Raw genomic sequence first — 21,462 nt, forward strand, 5'->3', positions numbered from 1 at the left:
TTTAAAAGTGGGGCAATGCTAAAGAGCTGTACCAGATGCAGCGAATCCATGGTGTGTTTCCCTCTTTTTGCTGAATGCACAAACTCTGTCTTTGAGAAAAGCTCTGCGAGTCCCATTCCTGGAAGCCGTGGGGGTTTTTGCACAGGCTGAAAATAACCTCCTGAATTGTATGGTGGGTGTTTTTAACATGGGGGTTGTAGCAGGAGGCTCTTGCCTGAATATAGGATGAGATCTGGCACGGAGGCAGCAGCAGCAAACTGATGCACTAAGGGCAGAGCTCTGCAGGGACCACACACAAAGCCTGGGGGGTGCAGGGCAGCCATCAGAGCAGGAGGGAGTTAAAGTTTCCTGCATCGTTAACTTTTCAGATTACTTTTTTTGAAATTTGAAACTCAAGGGGGGATAAAAGCATGTTTTTGGCAAAACAAAAAACACCCATTCTTTTCTCATTTTTCTTCCTAACTGCTAAAGCAATACATCCATTTTCAGCAAGATGCACCTTGCAAACCAGTGTGATGCTGTGCTCCTGTAAGGGCAGTTTCTAAAACAAAACCCTATTGAATCCTATGCACGATGATGCAGCAACGATGCTCTAACTGACCGCAATTTGGGTATGAGTAGGGAGCACAGAGAAACCAGACTGTAAGTGGGTTTTATAGCAAGGAGAGAAAACACAACCAATTTCCTCACCGCGAGCTCTGTTTTGCATTCATATTTATGTCCTGCAGCGCTCATCGTAAACAGGCTTTTTACAGCGCCTCAGACTAGAGATCTGCACTGCAGCAACTCAGCACTCCGTAAAGCAGAGGCACAGCAGTCACTCTGCACTCAGCAGCACATGCAGTCATGAATATTCAAGCTGAAGCTATCTGCCGGCACATTTAATCTGTTTTCCCTCAATGGACAGACCCCAGAGATCAGACAGCCCACCACGCACAATGCACAGGGGCCGGCTGTTATTGGTCTATGTTGCACAATATTACATTACCAATTTATTTAAAAATACACATGGCGGCACTTTGCCATACCAATGGAGGAGCACAGAGGTCTAATCAATCGTAGATCTGAGTGCTTGCTTCAGAAGCAACCAAGCCCCTTCCTAGCCTTGCAGCTCTTGCTGCACCTGCTGATTTTTCTATACCTAAAGCAACTTTCACATGGTATCTTTAGGCACCTGCTAATTCCCTTTGCTGTCCCTGCAAAGGCATCGCTCTTGGCTCGAGCACAGCTGTGCCACACACAGCTCCTCCACGGCTGAGGAGCATCACGTGGTGGTGACATGACTTGTATGGGGCACTGGCTAAAGCAGCCCCAACCTGGGCTCTCTCCGCAGGGGTGAACTCTGTGCTGAGCTTACGGCCAGGCAAGGGAATTAGCAACAGCGACACGTGAACAGGGGCTTCCCCCAAAAAGCATCTTCCTTGTCCTTGCTGAAGGGCTGCACCCAAGCGCATGTGTATGGACACGGGTGGGAGGAAGATGTGGAAACCGAGACTCTTCCCAGGAGGTTGCAGCCTCTCCACATTGCAACCAAGGAAGGAGAGAAAGCAACCAGAAAATCAGAGAGAGACAGTCTCCTCTTAAACTGTCCTTTCCCTGGGCAACACGGCGGAAAATTCCACGGAGTGCACGGATCAAACAGCAGAGTTCCCTGGTAACTGGCTCTGGCATGGGGATTTGGCCTGTGGAGGGGAAGCCTAGGGGAGGACATCCATCTAGACAAGGTAAGAAACTACCTGCCTGAGCTGGGCTTCAGAAACATTAATCTTTCTGAAAGTAAATGGATCTTTCTTCCTCCTGAAAGCTAGATCTCCCCTCCATCCATTACACCCTCTATCCTGTGCTTGGCTCATGCTGCCCGGCTCAGAGCTAACACGAATGAATGGTCTTGGCCACACCTGCAGCTTGATTTTTCCTACAGATGAAGAATTCCACCTACAGTTTATTTTTCTATAGTGACACAGCAGTGCAATTTGCTAGGCCAGATACTGTTAGGAATCATAAATACGTAGAAACAGGCAGTACATAGGACGTTGCTCAGCTCTAACACAGAAGCAGTGGGGACAGAAACAGCCTTTTCTGCAGTTCATGGCGACCCCACCACCCACAGGGGACAGGGACACCTGCCTACACTCCTGCACCAACCAAAAAAACCCGTGGTGAACCAAGTTGTATGGAGGCTGACCCAGTCCAGTGCTACTTACATATACAGCTGAGGATCTGAGGTCAGTGTGTCGATGTTGATATGCTGCTCCAGGAGGCTGTAAGCCAGGATAGGTAGTGACGTGAAGCAGATGTTGTACATGGTAAGATAAGCAGCATCGTACAGTGGCTTTAAAAAAGGAAGAAAGAGTAAAGTGAGACAGAAATTCCACTTTAAAAGCCTCCCCACAAAGAAAGTAAAAGCTTCCAGCCCTTGCCTCTGTACATACCCTACAGACTCATCCCTTTGTCACAGCCACATAAGACAGTGTCATTTGACAGGGGTCACGCTCCATGTGATGCCGGGGAGGCCAAGGCACCTACAGGCTGCTTGGCCAGGACCCCACTCCCACCACTGGGAAGTTTTGTGACTCGGCTGGTCTCATCTCCAGCTCATTCTCCAGAAAAATGTGATTAAACAGCTCTTATCACAGCTTTTCTGTAGCTGCTTTTGTGCTGCTGCTGCTTCTATTAATACACTTGATGTCTCCTGTGACTCTTCAAAGACTACACTGTTTAGAGGAACTATAGCTTCTTCTTTTTAGAAAAGAAAAAAAAGCACCAGTGGTTCTGCCAAGACGAGGGAGAATTATCTCCTATCCTTTACTCCCCTCACCGTTATTTTTGAGCCCAAATAGACACAAAAGTCCCTAAGCTGACACAAAAGCTAAAGCTCTGGTCTCCAAGCACGTGAACCCACTCACCACATGGATCTGTCCCTCTGATGCTTGCCCGGACTAAGCAAGGCTCTGAAGACACTCATCGCGTGTCTTTTTTTAAAGGCTGCATAAAAGAATGAAATGTTCTTTCTTTTGAGAGACACCTTTAATGCAGGGAAATGCAGCAGAGGAGGAAAGATCAGGAAGTCCTTGAAAAATTTTTCTCTTAAGGCAGGCAGAAGTAGCAAAATCTGGTCAGACAAACCAGATAACCCCCCCTCATTACTTCAGGAACATGTCCGTCTGTTTATGGGTGGTGGATACGAAAGGAATGAAAGCAGATTTCTTGCTTTCCAGTTACAGGTCTCAGAAATACGCTCCAGATATGGTGCTGATCAATGAGATCGGCTCCTACCATCCTCTAAAGCAAGCTGGGGAAGAGGCAGGAAGGCAAAAGCCAAGTTTCTGCTAGGAAGCCTCATTGTGCCACTTGCTTTTTATCTTGGCTTTACAGGCACGTTACTGGAAGTTACCTGCTGTGAGAATCCACAGAAGAACTGGTATAAAAACTGCGGTAAAATGAAGCAAAGGTTCTAGGGAAACAAAACACAAACTGTTAGCAGGGAAGCGCTTGACGACTTGGTCTAAAGCCAAATAACTTTTCCTGTTATCAGTCATTGGTGTCTGACATTACAGCATCAGACAAGTTAGGGTAGGCGTTTTCTACCCAACACAAAACTAATACAGTGTGTAGTTGGTATCTGCGGAAGGCACTGGAAGAAGTCATGTTCACATTCCCCTGTAAGCGCTGTTTTCAAGTGACAGGCACAGGGCAGACACAGCCTGTTGTAGGGAAGGAAAACAGAGCTACAGAATAGCCTATACATTTTTCCCTGGTTTTTTTCTATTGTCAAACAAATCCGTGGTATAAACAAAGAAATAAGCTGCACACGCATCCTTACCTTATAGAAGAAATACTGTACAAGGTGTGCTATTCTCACATAATACAAATGCCCGTGTGCTAGTAGCAATTTTCTTAAATGTTTAAACTTTGGCACAGCATAGTCACTGTTTCTGGAAGCCTGCCGTCCTTCTTTGCCTTTTATACCTGGAGACAGAAGCGTGGCGAGGGGTTAATCCCTATGGGACTGGAATCTAGACTGATGCTACCCACTAGGCTTGTTCACATCCCTCAGCATCCCAAGGCACGACAAAAGGACATATTTCCTTCTCAAGTGCCCCAGGAGAGCAAAACATTAACGTGCTGCAAGACTCGGTGTGGTTTTGGCTCCACACCACTCGGACCTGCCTCTGGAGTTTTTAAGCTATATTTAGGTTGCTGTCTGAGTTCCTGTGTAAGAGTGTGGTGAGAAGTATCTAAGCAAACCTGATAAGCGATAAGGAACTGGCTTCCCCACGAGCTTGCCCGCACCTCACGCAGCCCTGTTATTTCACTGCAGACGCTCAGCCCCCCCGAGACATCCCCGCAGGGCTGAGCTCCAGAAAGACAGTTTTGTTCCCTCAAAATTTTGTTTCCTCAAAAGCCACAGCCAAACGAGCTGCACCACAACCCCATGCGTTAGAGGGCACTGCGGCATCTCCAACAGCCCCAGATAAAGAGGCTGCCCTTTCTCTTCCATTGACCCTTCTTTAGCTGCATTGCAAAAATCTCCAGTAATTCTCAGATGTCTGACACCAATCTGCAGAAAGCAGGATAGTTTCCAGACTGATGTCAGTCACACAGGACTGACACGACATAACTGAGCATCAGCCCCTGGGAAACATGCGCAGGTCGCCAGTGTTGAGTTACTAGCAGCTGTAGCCCAGTCAGCCCTAAATAAATTCTGATCCTTTCATTGCGCTGCCTTTGCAACAACTGCTGGTAATCACCCATCAATTTGCTACTTTTGCCTTTTTTTTTTTTTTTCTGACCAGTGAGTAAACTTTACCACTTTGAATTCGGCCACCGAGTTCTGGAACACAATCTGCAGTTTATCACCGGTAAAGAGAGCGGTACTATCAAAGGTGGGCAGGACATGATGATCCCAAGCGTTTACCTGGAGTCAAACCCTGGCTCCATAGGAAGCAACAGCAGGCTTCCTGCATTTTTCAGCAGGATCAGTTCATCCATGTACAATCAGAAATACTGACTGCACCTCGACAGTGAAACCCAGCAACAGCAGACAGGTCTTAGGTGTCAGACGGATGTTATCAGGGTTCTCACCTATTCCAACATGTGCTTCCAAAATCATACTGACATCATTTGCACCGTCCCCTATGGAAAGGGTTATTGGGCTCCCTTTTGTGTTCTTCACCATTCGCACAATCTAAAAGATTTAAAAAAAGGAGAGCAACAGAAACCACAAATTCAGTTAAAAAGCCTCCAGAGACCTCCCACTGCCCCACTTGCAAGAGACCCCCCAGGACAAGCAACCAGGCTTCTACGGCAGCAAAACCACCCCCGGAGAGTTCAGATTAGTAAAACTGCTCCTTCCTTCCTTCGCACTCACCGAGCAGAAGCCAAGATCCAGCTGCACAGGGCTGAAGAACAATATTTAAAAACAAATCCCAGGCAGCAAGCATCCCACCCTTCCCTTCTGCCAGACCCTGCTCTCCCAGAGGTGGGACGTCCCATGTGTTTCAGGGGGAAACCCTCCCGTGGAAGAGGGGCAGAAACACGCCGCTTATCAGGCTCGGATACCACCAGCAGGCGTGAGGAAGTCACAGACTCCACTTGACAAATTTGGAAAGGGAAAAAAGAACAAGCAGGGAGTTTTGTTTATTTCTAATTGGCTTGGGTTTGTGGCTTCCTGCAAGCATATTAAACAAAGGTTTTACATTCAGATTTCAAAGACTGGTGTGTTTCATGTGTTTCCACCACACTGTGAAGCTCAGACGAGACTTACACACAGCCTGGAGTAGCCCTAGCTGATTAAGAAGATCAGGTCAAGTCCCAGCCAAAGGATTAAAAAGAATCACATCACCTAATGACATACTTCAGTCAGTTAAAAGTAGAGTAAATACCTGTGCTTTCTGCAAAGGAGCCATCCGGCAGCAGAGGACTGCAGTACACTTCAAGCAGATTTGTAGAAATATGTTTTTGTAATTGCTAGAACTGGAGTCCTGAGAAGGGTTGAGTATCAGCGACAGCGTCGAGCCATCTATAATCAGGCCATATTCTTGAGTCAACGTCCAGCTTCTGGGACACAAAGAACACGTTTGAAATAAAATCAGATTTTAAGTCAACGTAGCTGCTGGTATCATCTTAGGGAAAAAGAAATTACTTTTGTATTAATCTTCTTCCCATCCCTTTCGGGGGGTATAGCAACCTTGGATTTAATCTGCACCCTTTGCTAAGGGAACTGTGTAATTAACTTCAAAACCCACAAATACCAGGGATGATGAGCAAAGCAAAGGTGCCAGCCACGGTGTCTGCCAGTAGCCGGCCCCCCAGGGCCACCGCGTGGTCCCGTTTTCTCTACAGACTTCGCATCTGAATCCAGAACGTGCACGGGCTGTGCCCTCTCTCTCACTTACCTCTTCAGGCCTCCCCGGTTCTTGGGAATCTCCTGAATCAGCTTTTTATGGTACTCCATCAGCAGCTCATGGAGCCGATCCTCCTTTCTTTCACTCTCACCCACCGTTTTCGCCGTCAGCTCCAGCAGCTCGGTGCTGGTCTGGAAGAGCCTGCAGGCATAGCAGGTGGATTTGGCAGTTTCCATCTTGTCTCCCGTCAGCACCCAAACCTTCATGCCAGCTGCGTGCAGAGCTTCAATCGTCTCTGCCGACTGCTCCTGCAGCCTGCAAGCAGAAGCAAAACATCACTGCTCAGGTTGGCCCATGCTTAACCCATATAACCCTTATTTTGCAGGTAGGAAACACCAGCTTAGTAGAAGTTAATTGATTTGCCCCGTGCTGGAGAGACCACTGCCACAGGAATAAGGATTAGAAGTCAATCAATCCCAAATTTTTATTTGCAGCTAAAAAAACCAAACAAACAAATCACCGCTTTACACTGTGAGACCTAAAAGTCAAGAGTTTAATTTACAGGTGCAGTTACTGTAACTGAATTTGTTTTGATGTACAAATTAACACTGCGTGCCTAATTCGCTCTCTAGAAGCACAAGTAATTCTGTAGTTTCATTAATATATCCTAATTCCTGCTACATCAGCCAATTTTAGCAACTAGGGTACTGCCACAGAGTAATTAATTACTCTGGACACTTGCAGCACCTGCTTGGCTGCTCAGTTCCACCACAGCAAGTCAGGGCCACGATGCAACGTCAGAGAGAAACCGTAGGTACCACAGCATCAGTGGTGGTGGTGGTCACCCCTTTACCTGTCTTCTACAGCAGTAGCCCCTATCAAGTGCATGTCTGCTTCTGTGTCTTCAAAAACTTTTGCCATCTTTTCCTCCCTGTCCTGCAGAGCCATCTTTGCTTCATTAAGTTGCCTGTCAATTTTGTCATACTCCTTCTGAGTTAGTTCTTTGAATGCCACGCAGAGTGTTCGGTAGCCATCCTGGTAGGGAGAGGGAGAGAAAATAAAGTGGACAAGCGCCCTAAAACCAGATTTTCTACAGCTCCTCACTTTAGGGCTAGTGCTTTTCTCCACCATCAGTGCTTTCTGTCGGTACTGACCCTGATGGCAATGACAATTTGTTGGCTCGAGTCAAAAGACTGATTTCTCTGTGTTTACACAGTAACTTCTTCCCATCAGAGCAACCGTGGTTACGCCTATTACGTGCACGTAATATGGCGGAGAGATACTAAGGGAAGGACCGGAGCCAAGAGCATGCATCCAACAGGGAGAGCAGGGGCTGGGTGTCCTCATGACCGGGACCAGGCACTACTCCCACCACAGTAAACTGCCTGCTATTATTATTTCTATTTTTAACTTGCTTAGGAGATGCTTGGACACAACTGTGATGGAGACCATATAAGTATATCAAAAGTCAAATAAAGGTGGAAGCCAAAGAAACAGAAAAGGAAAGAAGCCTGGCTTCAAAACAATGTCAAGTGACAGATTTTCAGTACTTCCCTCCAAAGCAAGGTCACATTCCTATTTTTGGAATAAGGCTTTCCTGACCCCAGGAGCCAGCCAAATTCCATCTACAGGCTCACCATAGCATTGCGCTCCACATGGACTTTTGTTTGTTGGATTTCTTCTTGCTGCACCCTTGGAAAAATAGAGGAGTCTGCTCCTTTACAGAAGAGAAGCAACTTTCCTAAAAGCAAATTACAGTTTATAGCATTCACAAATTGTAGAAAGACTGACCAGCTTCAACAGCAAGCAAATGATGCAGAGGAAGGGACTACTAGAAGCCCAGCTGCGTACCAAAAGTGGTCTTACACTAGCCTGCACAAAGCCTTGTTTGACCTCAAGACGGGACGTTGGGCATCCCCACCAGTCCCTGAGCGAGCTTGCTGCAACAGGCTGGACAGAGCCTGTTTAGAAGCCTCGGCAACCTTTTCAGGGTGGGTAAAATCAGCAACCCATACCTTACAGGACTGACATTTGAGAAGGATGGTGACCTCTGAATTTTTGACTGCTACTCCCATGAAAACCCATCCTACTCAGGGGAAAGTCTCACAACTCCCCTCTCCCTGTACCTGTACCTCCAGGCTGGAACAAGGCAAGCAGGGAACTCTCCACAGGTCACTGTCCCCATCCCTGTCCCCTACTCTTATCTGGTGCTGTTCCCTGACAAATGCTATGGAGAAAATTAACTCTATCCCAACCAGACCCAGTACAGAATTTAATCAGACCAGCTCAGAAGAGCTAACAGCTTTGCCCCTCTGGGTTACAGGAATAAAGAGGATGTGTTTCGTACTTGTGCGCACGTGCACACATGTATGGGAACCCAGAAATGCATTTTAACTATACCTGTGGTGGTTCTCACAATGACGCTCATACGGCGACGGACAGGATCAAAGTTCAACACGTGAAGAAGCTGGTACCTTATGGGAAAAAAACCAAAGGAGCTTAGACTCAGTAAAAGACAAATACTGAAGACTGAAAATCACTAACAACGACCTGCAGAAATCAGTACACCCTACAAGTGGCAGCACCCACTGGGCAATGTACTTTCTACAGTTACTGCACAAGAAGAGAGAGTAAAAACACCCACTGCAGTGCTGCTTTGAGCATGGGGCTGGGGGTGTGGGTGCCCACCAGTGCACTGAGCCCCCAGGCTGGGCAGCAGCTCAGCAGGCAGCGGGGACCGTGTGCCGCAGGCAGTGACATCGTCTCTGGCATTTAAATGAAGTTTCACCATAAGGGGAGTAAGAAGTGAAACTTGCTTGTGGAGGCAAGTTCTCGGGGAGCGCTGGGATTAGGTCAGTGATTCTCAGATGTCAGAGCTGTGAGCGCAGGGTGAGACCTAATTATTTTCAGCTCAGGAGGGGGAAAAAAAGTTACAGGGAAGGGAGCCATATCATGCGGTTTAGGCTTGCAGCATCCTGCTGCGAGGCCCAGCCACCGTCTGCAAGGTCAGCAATAGCCCCATGAATCCCGGGAGCCATCTGCACAGCCAGGCACAGATGAAGGATCCATACAAGGGACTGCGGGCACTTAAAGGGAGCTGAATTTAGATGTCACTGAAATTGCCAGCAGATCTTTGCAAGCCAGCCTTTCAGCCTGCACCTTGCTGACAGCCCTCTGCAGAACAGCCTTGACCTTGCCAGGTGGGCCACGTTGACCAGACCCAACTAAGCCGGGTGGGAGCCAGCACAGCACTAGCAGCCCCGCTCCTCAGCGGCCCCGGAGGCACTTACATTTCAGTTTCATTCTTTTGGTTTCGTATTTTCATGAAATTGTTTTCAAGTCCTAGAAAAGTGAAACCATACCTGTCAATAAACAAAAGGACAGAACAACATTGAAAACACCCATGGGCACGCATTATACACTAACAATGTTCTCTTTTCACCTCCTGTACTGCAGAGAAGAGCAAAGAAGTTAGCAAGCCTGAGCTAAAAAAGCTGGGCTGAACGTTTGCTTGCTCCACGCAGAGCCTGCTGTGGTGTCCTGGCACTGCTCCCATGACCTGGAGGTCTGGGCACTGCAGCGCACAAACACCAAGAGCCTCTGGATGTGGTCCCCTGGGTCTCCTGCAGATTTACATTGCCATGAGCAAGTATATACAGCTGCAACAGCCGCTGCCTAAAACGTAGGGGCTGGCAATAGCATAGAATGGTTGGAGTTGGACAAGATCTTAAAGATCATCTAGTCCCAAACCCTCTATTGTGGGCAGGGACACCTTCCACTAGCCCAGGTTGCTCAAAGCCCCGTCCAACCTGGCCTTGAGCATCTTTGCCAGGGTTCGAACGTGCATTTGATAAAAGTAACCCATCCCATTATTTTACTGCTACATGCCAAGGAAGCAACTGGGCTGCAATATGCACGTGGTAACTGGCCTCCATTTCTCGGTGATAAAAGCACGTGGCCATGGGGGCTCCAGCAAAGGAGCCTCAGCCCAGCCAGGCACTGCAGCAGCTCGGGGCTGCTCTCAGCGGTGAAGGCAAACCACAACCTCCAAAGAAGTTGCGCAGGGAAGACCCTTTGCAGAGCATCCCTTTTACAGAGAGCTCATTTAAACCCACAGACACACATGGCATCACAGGGCTACAGGTCAGGCCCAGGGTTAGTGTCACAACGAGACACTGCAGAGGGAGATGCAGTCTTGACCGGGGAAAAGGGGTCTATCGCCTTCAGATAACCCTCACCTCCTTCCCACCAGAGAGAGGGAATTAAAAAACCCAACGATCTTTTAGTCTTACTTTTCTGCGCCTTTCACCAAAGCAATTTCATCTGGGGAAGAGGAGATATAGGAGTATTTGCGTTCTGGATGTCCTATCAGCCCGTCCATCTGGTCTGCTTCCTTGATCTGAACAGTGTGGCACAGGCAGAGGGCTCGCAGGAACAGCTCCTCACGGCTCTGGGCAGGAGGGAGGGAGGGCTCATTGCCAGCTCAATGCCATGCACCGAGCCCACCTCGCAGCGCTTGGTTGTGATTTTTGTGGATGCATCTTAAAACAAAAAAATGAACACCCCCCCCCCGCCTTCTGCTGTACGTACCCAGCCAGGAGCTGACCACAAAACCCTAAGTCATCAACATGCAGATTTCTCACCTTTTCTGCTTTGCCATAATATTTTAGGGGTCCATCAGTCTGAGAGAAGCCATCCATCTCCGAAATGCAGTCTTTGTAGTTATGCCCATCTATGCAGCACTCTATGAACTCCATGCTGTTTTCTGTCAGGGTCCCAGTTTTGTCTGTGAAGACGTACTCCACCTAGAAGCAAACAGGCAGGCTGCCTCGCTGCACCCCAGCCCCATGTGCCTGGGAAGGAGCCCCCCAGAAACAACGAGGCTGGGGTGGTTTAGTGCATCTGTGCCAATGCTGAAGAGTACGTTGCTGCTATCCTAAACTGGCGCCCCAAAGATGCGAATGCCCCACAGGAGTTACACCACTACGTAGTTCTACTACTTTGCTCCTCAGAGTAGCTCCTTTGTTTTCAGCCCATTGCACAGGTGGCAGGAGGCAGCTCCTGAAGACTTAAAAATCTGTTTCCAGGCTCTGTGTGTTCCCCTCACCCTCTTTATTGGGTCCTTTGCTATAGCTCCTAGCACTCATATAGCTGCTGCTGCAGGTTTGCTGCCTCCTTTGGGGGATTTCCATCTTGGTGCTGTATTTGAATTAGGTAATTGCTACTCTAAGTATTTATATATTTATGTTAAAGCAAAATAAAAAGCAGGAGGCACTACACCTCTCTCCCGGTGCAGATAAGAAAGGGAAGCCTGAGCTGTCTAATTGCCCCAGCAAAGCCAGCAGCAGCGTGGCTGCACGTGCATTGCATGCCCAGAGAGATGGCTGGGCAGACATTTTCATTAATCCTCGAAAAGACAGGATTTTTAATTTTCAATTGAAGCAGCGAAAGTAAACCACCCTGACATGCAGAGAGCTGTGCCTGATATTCCCCAATATGGAAACAATTGGCGTGACCCAATTCCTGCTCTTTCATGCACTATTTATAACCTTATCCGTTTCGCAGAGCGAGTAGAATCACATTAAATGGAAAGTGCCACCAAACCGGCTGAAGCTCTGCCCTGAGGGGACCGCAAGGGACTGCCACAACAAGGGTTCCTATCAGAGAGGATGTTTTTGTTCACAGTTTCATCCAAGCAGATTCAAACAGAGCGTGTTCTGACCTGCCCAAGCTCTTCGTTCAGGTCTGAGGTGTTCACCAATGCTCCCTCCTTTATTTCTTCGTCATACATCTCCTTGTCCCAAGAGATGAAGAAGGAGCCCAAGAACTTCTGCATCTCTACTGTAACATACATGGAGACTGGGATGATGAAATTGAAGAGGACCATGAACGACAAGAAGTCTGTGAACATCCGCAAGACCTGCCATAGAAAGAGGAGAAGACGATGCAGTCTGTGCCTATCAGGTGTAACTCAGGAGCAGTTTACAGCAACACCTCTGGGGTTTTAGGCAGCTTTTCTTCCAAGGTTAAATAGAAAAAAAAAAAACCAACGAAATCCGAAAACGAATACAGCTAAGATACAGGGCCAAATTCCACCTTCCTTTCATGCAGATAAATCTCACTGTCTTCTGCAGATCGACAAGGGTATAATACAAGGGTACATCTCACCGCTTCACAGTGACCAAAATTATGTTTTATTCAAGTATATTCCTCTTAAGCATATACTACTACATTCTGCTCATTCTGATCTCGGGTAACTAGAAACAAGGAGCAAGTGGCTTGAGACCTGTCAAGCTATGGTGAGGGTACAACTCATGCAGCGACACTCCCGTAAGTCCTACTCAATGATCCATCAAATAACTGATTTCTACACACTCACATTCACTCTTTCAGGCTTGACTGCCCATGTCTTGACAAGTTTAAGAAGCTGGTTGACATGGCCTCAGTTTGAGTTTACCTACTCAAAGCTGAAAGATAGCTCGAGTTCAGATAAGGATCCACATCAAATCAGCTGCTGCATTTCTAAAAAATATAGTATTTATTTATGCTTCGTCCCGCTCCACGCAAGCATCGCCTTGCACAAGCACGAGAGGCAGGAAAGAAAGGCAAACAGCACTCGAGACAAAGGAAACGACAGCACTTCCAGTGAGCAAACAGGGCTCTCAGGGCTAGCAGCAGACACTGTAGATTAAATAAAACCCTCAGAATAACAAGCCGGAGGAGGCACTGAAATACAAATCCACTCACCTTGAATGTGTCTCTCTCTTTTTTAGTCTTTTCATTGTACCAAGGCTCATCATTAAATGGATTACTCTGCCAGACGTATTTCAGAGTTGTGCACACAGTAGCCTTGCTCAATAGGATGCACAAATACACTATCAGGAAAGCATTGATAGATCTGAAAGACAGGTTTCTCTTTAAAATTCTTGCAGCTATTATTATATAGAAAATGACACAAATAAGCAGGAACAAGACTTCCTTACTTTAAGAAGGGAATGTTTTTCTGTTAATACAGAACAAGTGCTTTTGACACTGTAGATATTCAGGGTCAGTTCATATATTTTAACAATTCTTAACTTTGTTTTTAAATAAAAAAAAGCTACTAAATGATACAGCTTCTTGAAAGATATGCTTAATCAAATACACAGATTTTCTATGCAATCAGAGAGCATCTGAAACAAAAGGCAGCAGATTAGGGGATTATTTCTGTACATGTCATCCATAAAAAAAAACAAAAAAACAACAGCTTTTACCATTTTTTTGCTGACTATAAATACTCACTTTTCTACAGCAGACCGTTTCTGAGATTTCCCTTGGTAGTTCAAAGCCATTTTCGTTTCCATTCCAGTATAGACTGCAACTCCTACAGGGTATTAAAGCAGGGCTCATAAGGGACTCGCAGCCCCGGAGGGACCCAGCTCGCACTTAGCCATGAGGGGCATTGGTGGTTACATGAAACTCGAATCCCAGCTGAAGAAAAAGGCATTACCCAAGGACTGTTCAACTACAGAAACCTCCGAGGCTGCTAAGTAATGTAATTGCACATATCCCAGAGCACTGAGCAGGAGCCTACGGATCACATACAGTCAGAAAAAACATCAGTCTTCTGTAACAGCCGTCACCCTCGATCACTAGTGTCTGGGACAGTGATCCTAGCGCATGTTTTCAGCAAAGGATTTGGGAACAGCTGCCTGCTCTTTGTATCTCAGGTAAAAGGAAAAGCTTGCTCAGGTGTATTAACACGCCCTGCACTCGGCCACACCGCAGGTATCGCCAGTATCTCCTAATGTCACCCTGTCAACTTTGCAATCAGCTTGCATACCAAATCTAACTGTGGAGCCCAGGCAGGCAAGCTGTAAGGAAGTATTTTCCCTCGACAGGTTGAGTGATGAACATCTACATTTGTCATTATTTATCAGAACTATTTAAATAAATAAAATAACAATAATAACTGTTCACCATAAATCTTCTTGGTATTTTTGAGAGTAGCACCTTTCAGCAACAGGTTTTCAGGACCCAAAGACCTAAACATAAAAGAAATTATTGTATCACTTAAAGAAAATTCAATCTGCCTTATAATTTAGACCCAGAGATAGATTATAAAGCTAAACAGATGGTTTTTAGATCTGATTACTTGTTTTGTATGTTAAATTGGGCATTGCTTAAATTTAGTTTTCTATTTATATACTTTTATATCTATTCCATTTTACACAGACTACCCTTGGTGCTCAAAGTTTCAAATTTAATGGGGGATTACCAGTAAGGCTCTTGAGGAATAAGTACAAAATGTTCAGATCTAATATGTTCCAGCGCTTACATAAAAAACTGATTTTAAAAGCACTGAAAACCTGTCCATTCCAGCACAGTCGATTAACGCCACCAAAGCCGATGGGTTATTTTGCTCCCGGCTGTACTTTTGTTTCTCTTCAAAACCCCACTCATGACTCTGTTGCTTCTAGAGTCCAGGTAGAACCAGCACAGCATGAAACACAGCCAGCACTGCTCTGGTGACAGCCATCTGGTTTTGATGACTTATAAATGTTATTTATTTTTTTTCCCCTGAAACACTAATTGATGTTTAAGTTTCTAGTTTCCTTCACAGAATGACAGAATGGTCAGGATTGGAAGGGACCTCTGGAGATCACCTAGTCCCCCCCTGCTAAAGCAGGGTCACCTGGGGCAGGCTGCACAGAGTCACGTCCAGGCGGGTGTGAATGTCCCCAGAGAAGGAGACTGCACAGCCTCTCTGGGCAGCCTGTCCTGGGGATGTCTCCCTCACGGTAAGGAAGTTCCTCCTCGTCTTCAGAAGGAACTTCTTGTGCTGCAGTTTGTGCCCTTTGCCCCTTGTCCTGTCGCTGGGCACCACTGACAGGAGCCTGGCCCCGTCCTCCTGGCACTGGCCCTTAAGATACTTGCAGACACGATGGGATCCCCCCTCAGCCGCCTCCTCTCCAGGCTGGACAGGCCCAGCTCTCCCAGCCCTCCCACACCAGGGAGATGCTCCAGTCCCCACATCTTCATAGCCCTGTGCTGGCCCCTCCCAGCAGCTCCCTGGCTCTTTTGAACTGGGGAGCCCAGCACTGGACCCAGCACCCCAGATGTGCCTCACCAGGGCAGAGCAGAGGGCAGGGTCACCTCCCTCGACCTGCTGGCCACGCTCCTCCCGATGCACCCAGGGTCCCACTGGCCGCCTTGGCCACCCGGGCACACTGCTGGCCCATGGGCAACTTGCTGCCCACCAGAGCTCCCAGGCCCCTCTCCGCAGAGGTGCCCCCCAGCAGCGCAGCCCCAACTCCATTGGGTTCCTCCCTGCCCAACCCTCCAGCCTGCCCAGGTCTCGCTGAATGGCAGCGCAGCCTCTGGGGTATCAGCCGCTCCTCCCAGCTCTGTACCATCAGCAAACCTGCCCAGGGTGCTCTCTGTCCCTCATCCAGGTCACTGATGAATACCAGTATTTTGCAATTGCTTTGTAAATTTGTTTCCCATCAGCAGGGGAGGACATTACTGGCAGTTCCCGCATTGCTTCCCCAAGAGGGGCACTAACATATCACCGGACAGCAGAAGGGAGTAAGTGGAGATGTTAACTATAAGCCTCCCTCAACAATGAAATATTTGGAATGGTTAAAGAAAGACATTTCCTAATGATGGCAGCACAAGTTCAGGTTCCTGAAATTCAATGCAGATACCCAACCTCCCTCTCCGAGGAGGGTCAGCAAGATTGCTGCAAGACCAACCTGGCTACGGGCTCCTGGTTACTTCTGTAGATGATAATTCTTCCAACAAATCTGCAATAGAGGTATGAAAAACTTGCATTACAAACACATTATAAAGAGCTACTACAAGCATACTAAAAGAAGTCATTGGCAGGAGATGGAAGCAAACATGTAAGCAAGTGCATTTGAGAGTTTAATGCTTCAGAAAGGTGGCTGTGCTCAGGACAGGGAGAAGCCACACACCCCCCCAAAGCCAAGGGTGTCCCCCAGGTGCCACCTACCAGCAGGGCAGCAGCAGCACCTGACCGTGCCTGCGGACTCCAGCACATCCCCATTACAGCATGCAACACACCCCAACGAACCTCCTTCAAGGGATGCTAACAACAAAGACCGCTTACTCCTGGAAATCATTTGGCCCGATGCATTTTAGCTGGGAGGTAGAGTGCCCTAAGAACAGGCACATGGACTGTTGCTACAGCTGAGCTGACAAAAAATAGCTCATTACACCATGACGAGTGTTACACGGGGGAGGTTTTGCTGCAAAGAAACCGAGCCCTGAAGAAATGTGGTGTCAACTTTGCCATCCTCATATTCAAGAAGCCCGGCAGCTTCTTGCTGCCTGGAGAAACCTTTTGGGCTCTGACAAAAAGAGAAAGCCCTTCGCTTTGCTGAACTGTAAATGATTAGATCCCCTAACTGATGGTGCTCAGGTGTCTGCAGGGAGATGACACCGGGCAGGGCAGCAGACTCACTTGTAGAGGTCAGGCTGTGGCTGTTCGCACTCGATTGTGGCTGTGAGGGAGTCAATGGCTTCATCCGTACAGAGCACAGTGGTATCCCGCACTGCATAGTGAGTCTGGACAGAGAAGCACAGGCAGAATCACCACGAGCCCGCAGCACCACCACCCATCCCCAAGTTTTTTACCCCATTACTTTAAACACCACTGTGCAAAGGCTTGTCAGCACCAGCAGCTCACCCAAGCCCTCGCCCTGCTCCCACACAGCAGCTGAAGCATCTCTCAGCGAAAGACTGAAGTCAATAAGCTTAAGAGAAACCAGAGCAGGAAGGAGCTGCTGTATGTTTGTTCAGTAAGGTGTGCACCAAAAGCAGAGCATCTTTGGCTTCTCTGCAGGGACTTGCTGCCACCCCGGCTGGGGTGGGGTGGGGGGGTGCTGCAGGTGCCTCCAGGGCAAAGGGGCTCCCGGGGACCACCTGCCTGCCCGCTCCTGAAGGTAATTAGACACCAGCTCCAGCGCCCAGGGATCAGTCGGAGTGCTGGCAGACTCCAAACTATTTTTAGCAGCTGCTGCTGCAAAGGTTCATCTCTCACAATTAACTGGAAACCGTGAAGGATCTGCTCGCTGCCTTCCAGGCTCTATTTATAGGAGCTGCTCAGAGCTCCAAGTCACGGCAGGCTGCTCAGCAAGCTGCCTCAATCCATCTTCATAAACAAATTCATTAAAAAGCTTCCTCCACTCCTTACATTTGCATTCCCCTCCTTGCACATCCCGGGAGGAACTGTTACGTTACACATGCTGCAGTCACGACATTATAAATACCCACCTTCATGTCATTTTGGTAGCCTGCCTGGCTTTTCGTATTGAAAGCAGACACACAAACACATACACACCTCTGGTATAAATCACAGCTTTTGTGAAACAGCTCAAAACTTCCTGCAGTGCCCAGTACCAAACCCAACCCTTGCGCGGGGTTTTGCATCCACTGCTCCTGTCACCATGGACACTGTGCAATTACTGAGTGACCCTTCAAAGCTGCCTCCTAATCAGTTCCACGATCTTTACATCCTCAGTCCTTTAGCACACTTAGAAAGCACATGTTCTTTTAGATACCTATGACCAAAGATGCATACTTCAAAGACAGAGCCCTGACAAAATCGCCTTCGTGGTTCTGCTCCACTTTCACTTAACCAGGCATCTTTCCCATACCTTGACCTGACATGCCCCAAATACCAGAAGTGCAGATGAGGTTCTGTGGGTACCTGAATGTGCTCCCCTCGCCCTCCTTTTGCAGCAAACCCTGGTTCCTAATGTCAGACCCATATCCCCAATCACCACTTGCTTTTCTACTCCTTCTCCCCCTTTCAAACTCATCTTCATCTCATCAAGAAACAGGAGACGGCTCCCAGTCACCTACAGGAACCCAGAAAACAAGAAAAACACACCACAGTGCTCAATATAGAAATTCAGCATTGCACTTACAGACTTCAAAAGTTAGTAAGAGCCAAGACTCTGCAAAAGTTATGTGAACTCATGCATATAATACACCTGACACAAAGAAGCAATTGCCTGTTTAACATGGTTATCTATTTTTAGCCTCAAGCCACTTCAAAGCTCCACTCCTCCTCACTAGTGGAACCAGTACGGTGTACCAGCACTGCATCAGCTCCTACACAAGATTTCCAGTACCGATTAACAGCCACCCGTAAAAAGACGAGCCACAGAGCCCATACAATACAGACCAGATTACCAATGGCATCCCACTGACTTCAGAGTGTGCTGGAATGAATCATGTCATCTGAAAGGACCTTCCAGTCTTACTATTGCAGTTGCTGCTATTTGTATAAATATTTATCAAACACAAGTGCAAACAAATGTTTATGTCTTCTGATGCATATAAGTTTTCCTGTTGTTGTTGCTGTTTCTTTCCCTAGTTTGGGGTGTGTGAATGAAGAAAGAAAATAAACTGGAGATTCACCTTGAGCAAGACTAGTATTAAATTTCACTGCTTGATTCAGGGAAAAGGTGAAAAAAACCCAAAAAACAGAAGCAATGTTTTTCTCATGCAAGTGAAAAAATCCCCAAATTAATGTAGACATACTGCCTCAAAAAGTCCCCAGTCTCACTGGAAAAACTCAGTTTAGTAACAGACACGTCAGCAGGTACTGGAAAGGGAGCCAAAGCAGCTGCAGGCACTGTTTTACTAATGCACCAGACCTCGCAATGTGCAGCTGGAGCAGGAAAGCACTACCACTTTCCCACAATGGGCAATAAAACAGCAAAGCCGTATCAATAAACATCGATACAATGTGGGGCAGCGCCAGTAGAAATGGCTGTTGGGAGACAAAGTGGAAACAAACAATCCCCAGAGGGCTTCCATGCCCCCTGCACCCATGCACTGGGAGCAGACAGAGGGAAGAGCTGTTAAATACAGCCACGGGGATCGGCTCTGCAGGAGCATCCTCCAGTTAAGCACATCCCACCCCGTTCAAGCACTGGCTTTAGTGGTAGCTCCAGGCATCCAAGTACCCCTGAGCACTGCCCCATCCATCCCCGTCACCTTGAAATTGGACTCGCCATCGAGACTCGCTGTAGTGACGTAACAGGTCCCATCAGTGCTGCTGGAGGCCAAAAATATCAAGTCACAGGGGAAGGTCTCATCCGCTTTCACTTCTACTATGTCTCCAACCTGGAAGAAAGGAAACATCTACATGAAAAGCCCTCTCAGTTGTTATTAGATAGTCACAGATTTAGCTTCTCTCAAAGCCTAGCAGAGAGCGTCTTGGCTAAAAGGGAAAGCAGGCTTCAGGAGGTGCACAGGTCCCTGAGCATCACTCCACAGCCCAAAGGGTTGATCCAGCCCGGCACCAACTCCCAGTGCCCACATGGCATGGTTAGTATTTATGTCTCTGCTAAATCTCGATGGAGCAAGAGACTGTACTTGTCTGAAGTGCAGTGTGATAAATTAACGTCAAAGCTAAGCGTACTTTCCTGGTGTCCTTGGGAGATTTGGAAATAGAAGAGGACTGCCTGTCCTGGAGAACTGCAAAATGCTGACAGATCTGTCAGTTGTCAGCCCTGGTATGGCTTTTGCAAGACAGCTTTTCAAAAGCAATAAAAAAAAAAAAGCAGCAGCATCACTCCTTAACCAGGAACGACTCTCAGAGCATCTCATCTGAAAGCGAGCTCACTGGGGCAGCTCTAACCGCAGTACATAGCTCCTCCCCTGCTCTTGTCTCCTTACCACATACCCCGTGTTCCCATCGGCTTCAGCGATAACCACACGCAAGTTCTCTGTTAACAGTTACCTTGATTTTCTCACTCTCCTTCTGCACTTGCTTTGCGTTTTCGACAATGAAGACATTGCTTTTGTTCACTTCGTTGTCAGCTCTGTGCCTCAGCCAGTCCTCATATCCCTGAGCACACAAATACAGGCAACACAAACTCGTAACGCAGTAAATTACCGAAAGAGAAAGAGTAGGGACAGAGATAGGGACAGGTTTAAAAAATGAATAAATTAAGCAGTCCTTAGAACTCCTTCATGCCTGACAAAACATCAACCAGAATAGCTCAGGATGAATCAATTTATTTTAAAAACTTCATATGCATATTTGACAGATTCATAACCAATTAAAATAACACACAAAAATAATCTATATGCAGCGCATGCAACAAGCAGCTGAACTACTGTAACATGTTTCTATTATTCTCAGCGTTGGCAAGAAGTGGCTGATAATATGACTAATACCCTTAGCACCCCGCAACTCTTTCCTATGGTAACGCAGGATGAGACTCTTCCTCTTCAGTCTTTACTGAAAGAATAAAACATTCAGATTTGAAGCAGATGGCTTTTACTCTAGCACTCCCTTTCTGGCCCCTGAAGAAGAAACTTCTTTTATTATTCAATCCTTCTGTAGAGGAAATTTTAAATGGCACATGTGCGTACGATGGGAGGAAGGGCTTTTAACACCGCAAGAAGATGAGAAGTGCATATTTTCACGGCTAGCTGAGTGGTTGAACAGAACCTGTCCTTTCCATTTACCAACACCAGAGCAGAGTGTGAGCTATATTTGGAGCACATCTCTGCGAAGACTCAGACAGCATTTCTAAAAAGAGAAGAAAAATTCAAGTAAAGCCAGAACTACAGTAGTAACCTTTACTGACCCTCGTGGCTTGCTTACAACGGTAGATATAGAGATGCTTTACATTGTCAAAAAAAGAGAGAGCAATAAATAACCACACTCAACATGCAGCCTCTCTTGAAAAGCACCAGTACATGTCTCACCTTCTGAGAGGGCTTCACCAAACCTACCAGCCCATTTTGGTGACTTTTGAGTATATTCAGATACACGCTCATCATTTTCGCTACTGCATGTCTTAAAGAGCATCTTCCTCCCCCCACGCTGACACCTGTACCTGTTTGATAGCTGTGACAGTGATGACAAAGAAGAGCGGGAGGCCGCTTGTCACCGGGCTGGTTGGGGTGTCCACTATCACCTGCAGAGAGAAAAAATGCACTGCTGACAACTGGCTTCCAGGCAGCAGAAGAATCAAAAACTCTGGTAACGGGGGCAAAAGGGTGCTCATCCCACCGGGGGTAAGGCACAGGCCAGCAGGGGAGGAAGGGGCACACGAGAATGACCAGCACAGGCATCCCCCGGAGT

The 21,462-nt window shown here is 47.3% G+C and overlaps 1 protein-coding gene across 12 annotated transcripts in view; it reads right to left on the reverse strand.

Annotated features, from left to right (window-relative positions):
* The window catches only part of ATP11C (ATPase phospholipid transporting 11C), a 60,469-nt gene that overhangs the window by 14,280 nt on the left and 24,727 nt on the right, over positions 1-21,462 (reverse strand). For 11 of the 12 annotated variants that reach the window (XM_055727143.1, XM_055727146.1, XM_055727147.1 and 8 more), the window contains exons 4-24: positions 21,215-21,295; positions 20,107-20,214; positions 19,359-19,487; positions 16,813-16,916; positions 16,082-16,132; positions 14,307-14,371; positions 13,629-13,710; positions 13,095-13,245; positions 12,070-12,267; positions 10,991-11,152; positions 10,640-10,797; positions 9,638-9,709; positions 8,748-8,821; positions 7,985-8,088; positions 7,201-7,382; positions 6,399-6,662; positions 5,886-6,060; positions 5,086-5,188; positions 3,824-3,969; positions 3,395-3,454; positions 2,205-2,332 (exon numbers count right to left, since the gene is read on the reverse strand). In XM_055727143.1, coding sequence (XP_055583118.1) covers positions 2,205-2,332; positions 3,395-3,454; positions 3,824-3,969; positions 5,086-5,188; positions 5,886-6,060; positions 6,399-6,662; positions 7,201-7,382; positions 7,985-8,088; positions 8,748-8,821; positions 9,638-9,709; positions 10,640-10,797; positions 10,991-11,152; positions 12,070-12,267; positions 13,095-13,245; positions 13,629-13,710; positions 14,307-14,371; positions 16,082-16,132; positions 16,813-16,916; positions 19,359-19,487; positions 20,107-20,214; positions 21,215-21,295 — 2,597 coding nt within the window. Of the gene's footprint in view, positions 1-2,204; positions 2,333-3,394; positions 3,455-3,823; positions 3,970-5,085; positions 5,189-5,885; positions 6,061-6,398; positions 6,663-7,200; positions 7,383-7,984; positions 8,089-8,747; positions 8,822-9,637; positions 9,710-10,639; positions 10,798-10,990; positions 11,153-12,069; positions 12,268-13,094; positions 13,246-13,628; positions 13,711-14,306; positions 14,372-16,081; positions 16,133-16,812; positions 16,917-19,358; positions 19,488-20,106; positions 20,215-21,214; positions 21,296-21,462 lie in introns of those variants that run through there. The other variant, XM_055727149.1, reaches the window with a different exon arrangement.

Source organism: Falco cherrug, chromosome 15 (assembly GCF_023634085.1).
Source record: "Falco cherrug isolate bFalChe1 chromosome 15, bFalChe1.pri, whole genome shotgun sequence".
NCBI lineage: Eukaryota > Metazoa > Chordata > Aves > Falconiformes > Falconidae > Falco > Falco cherrug.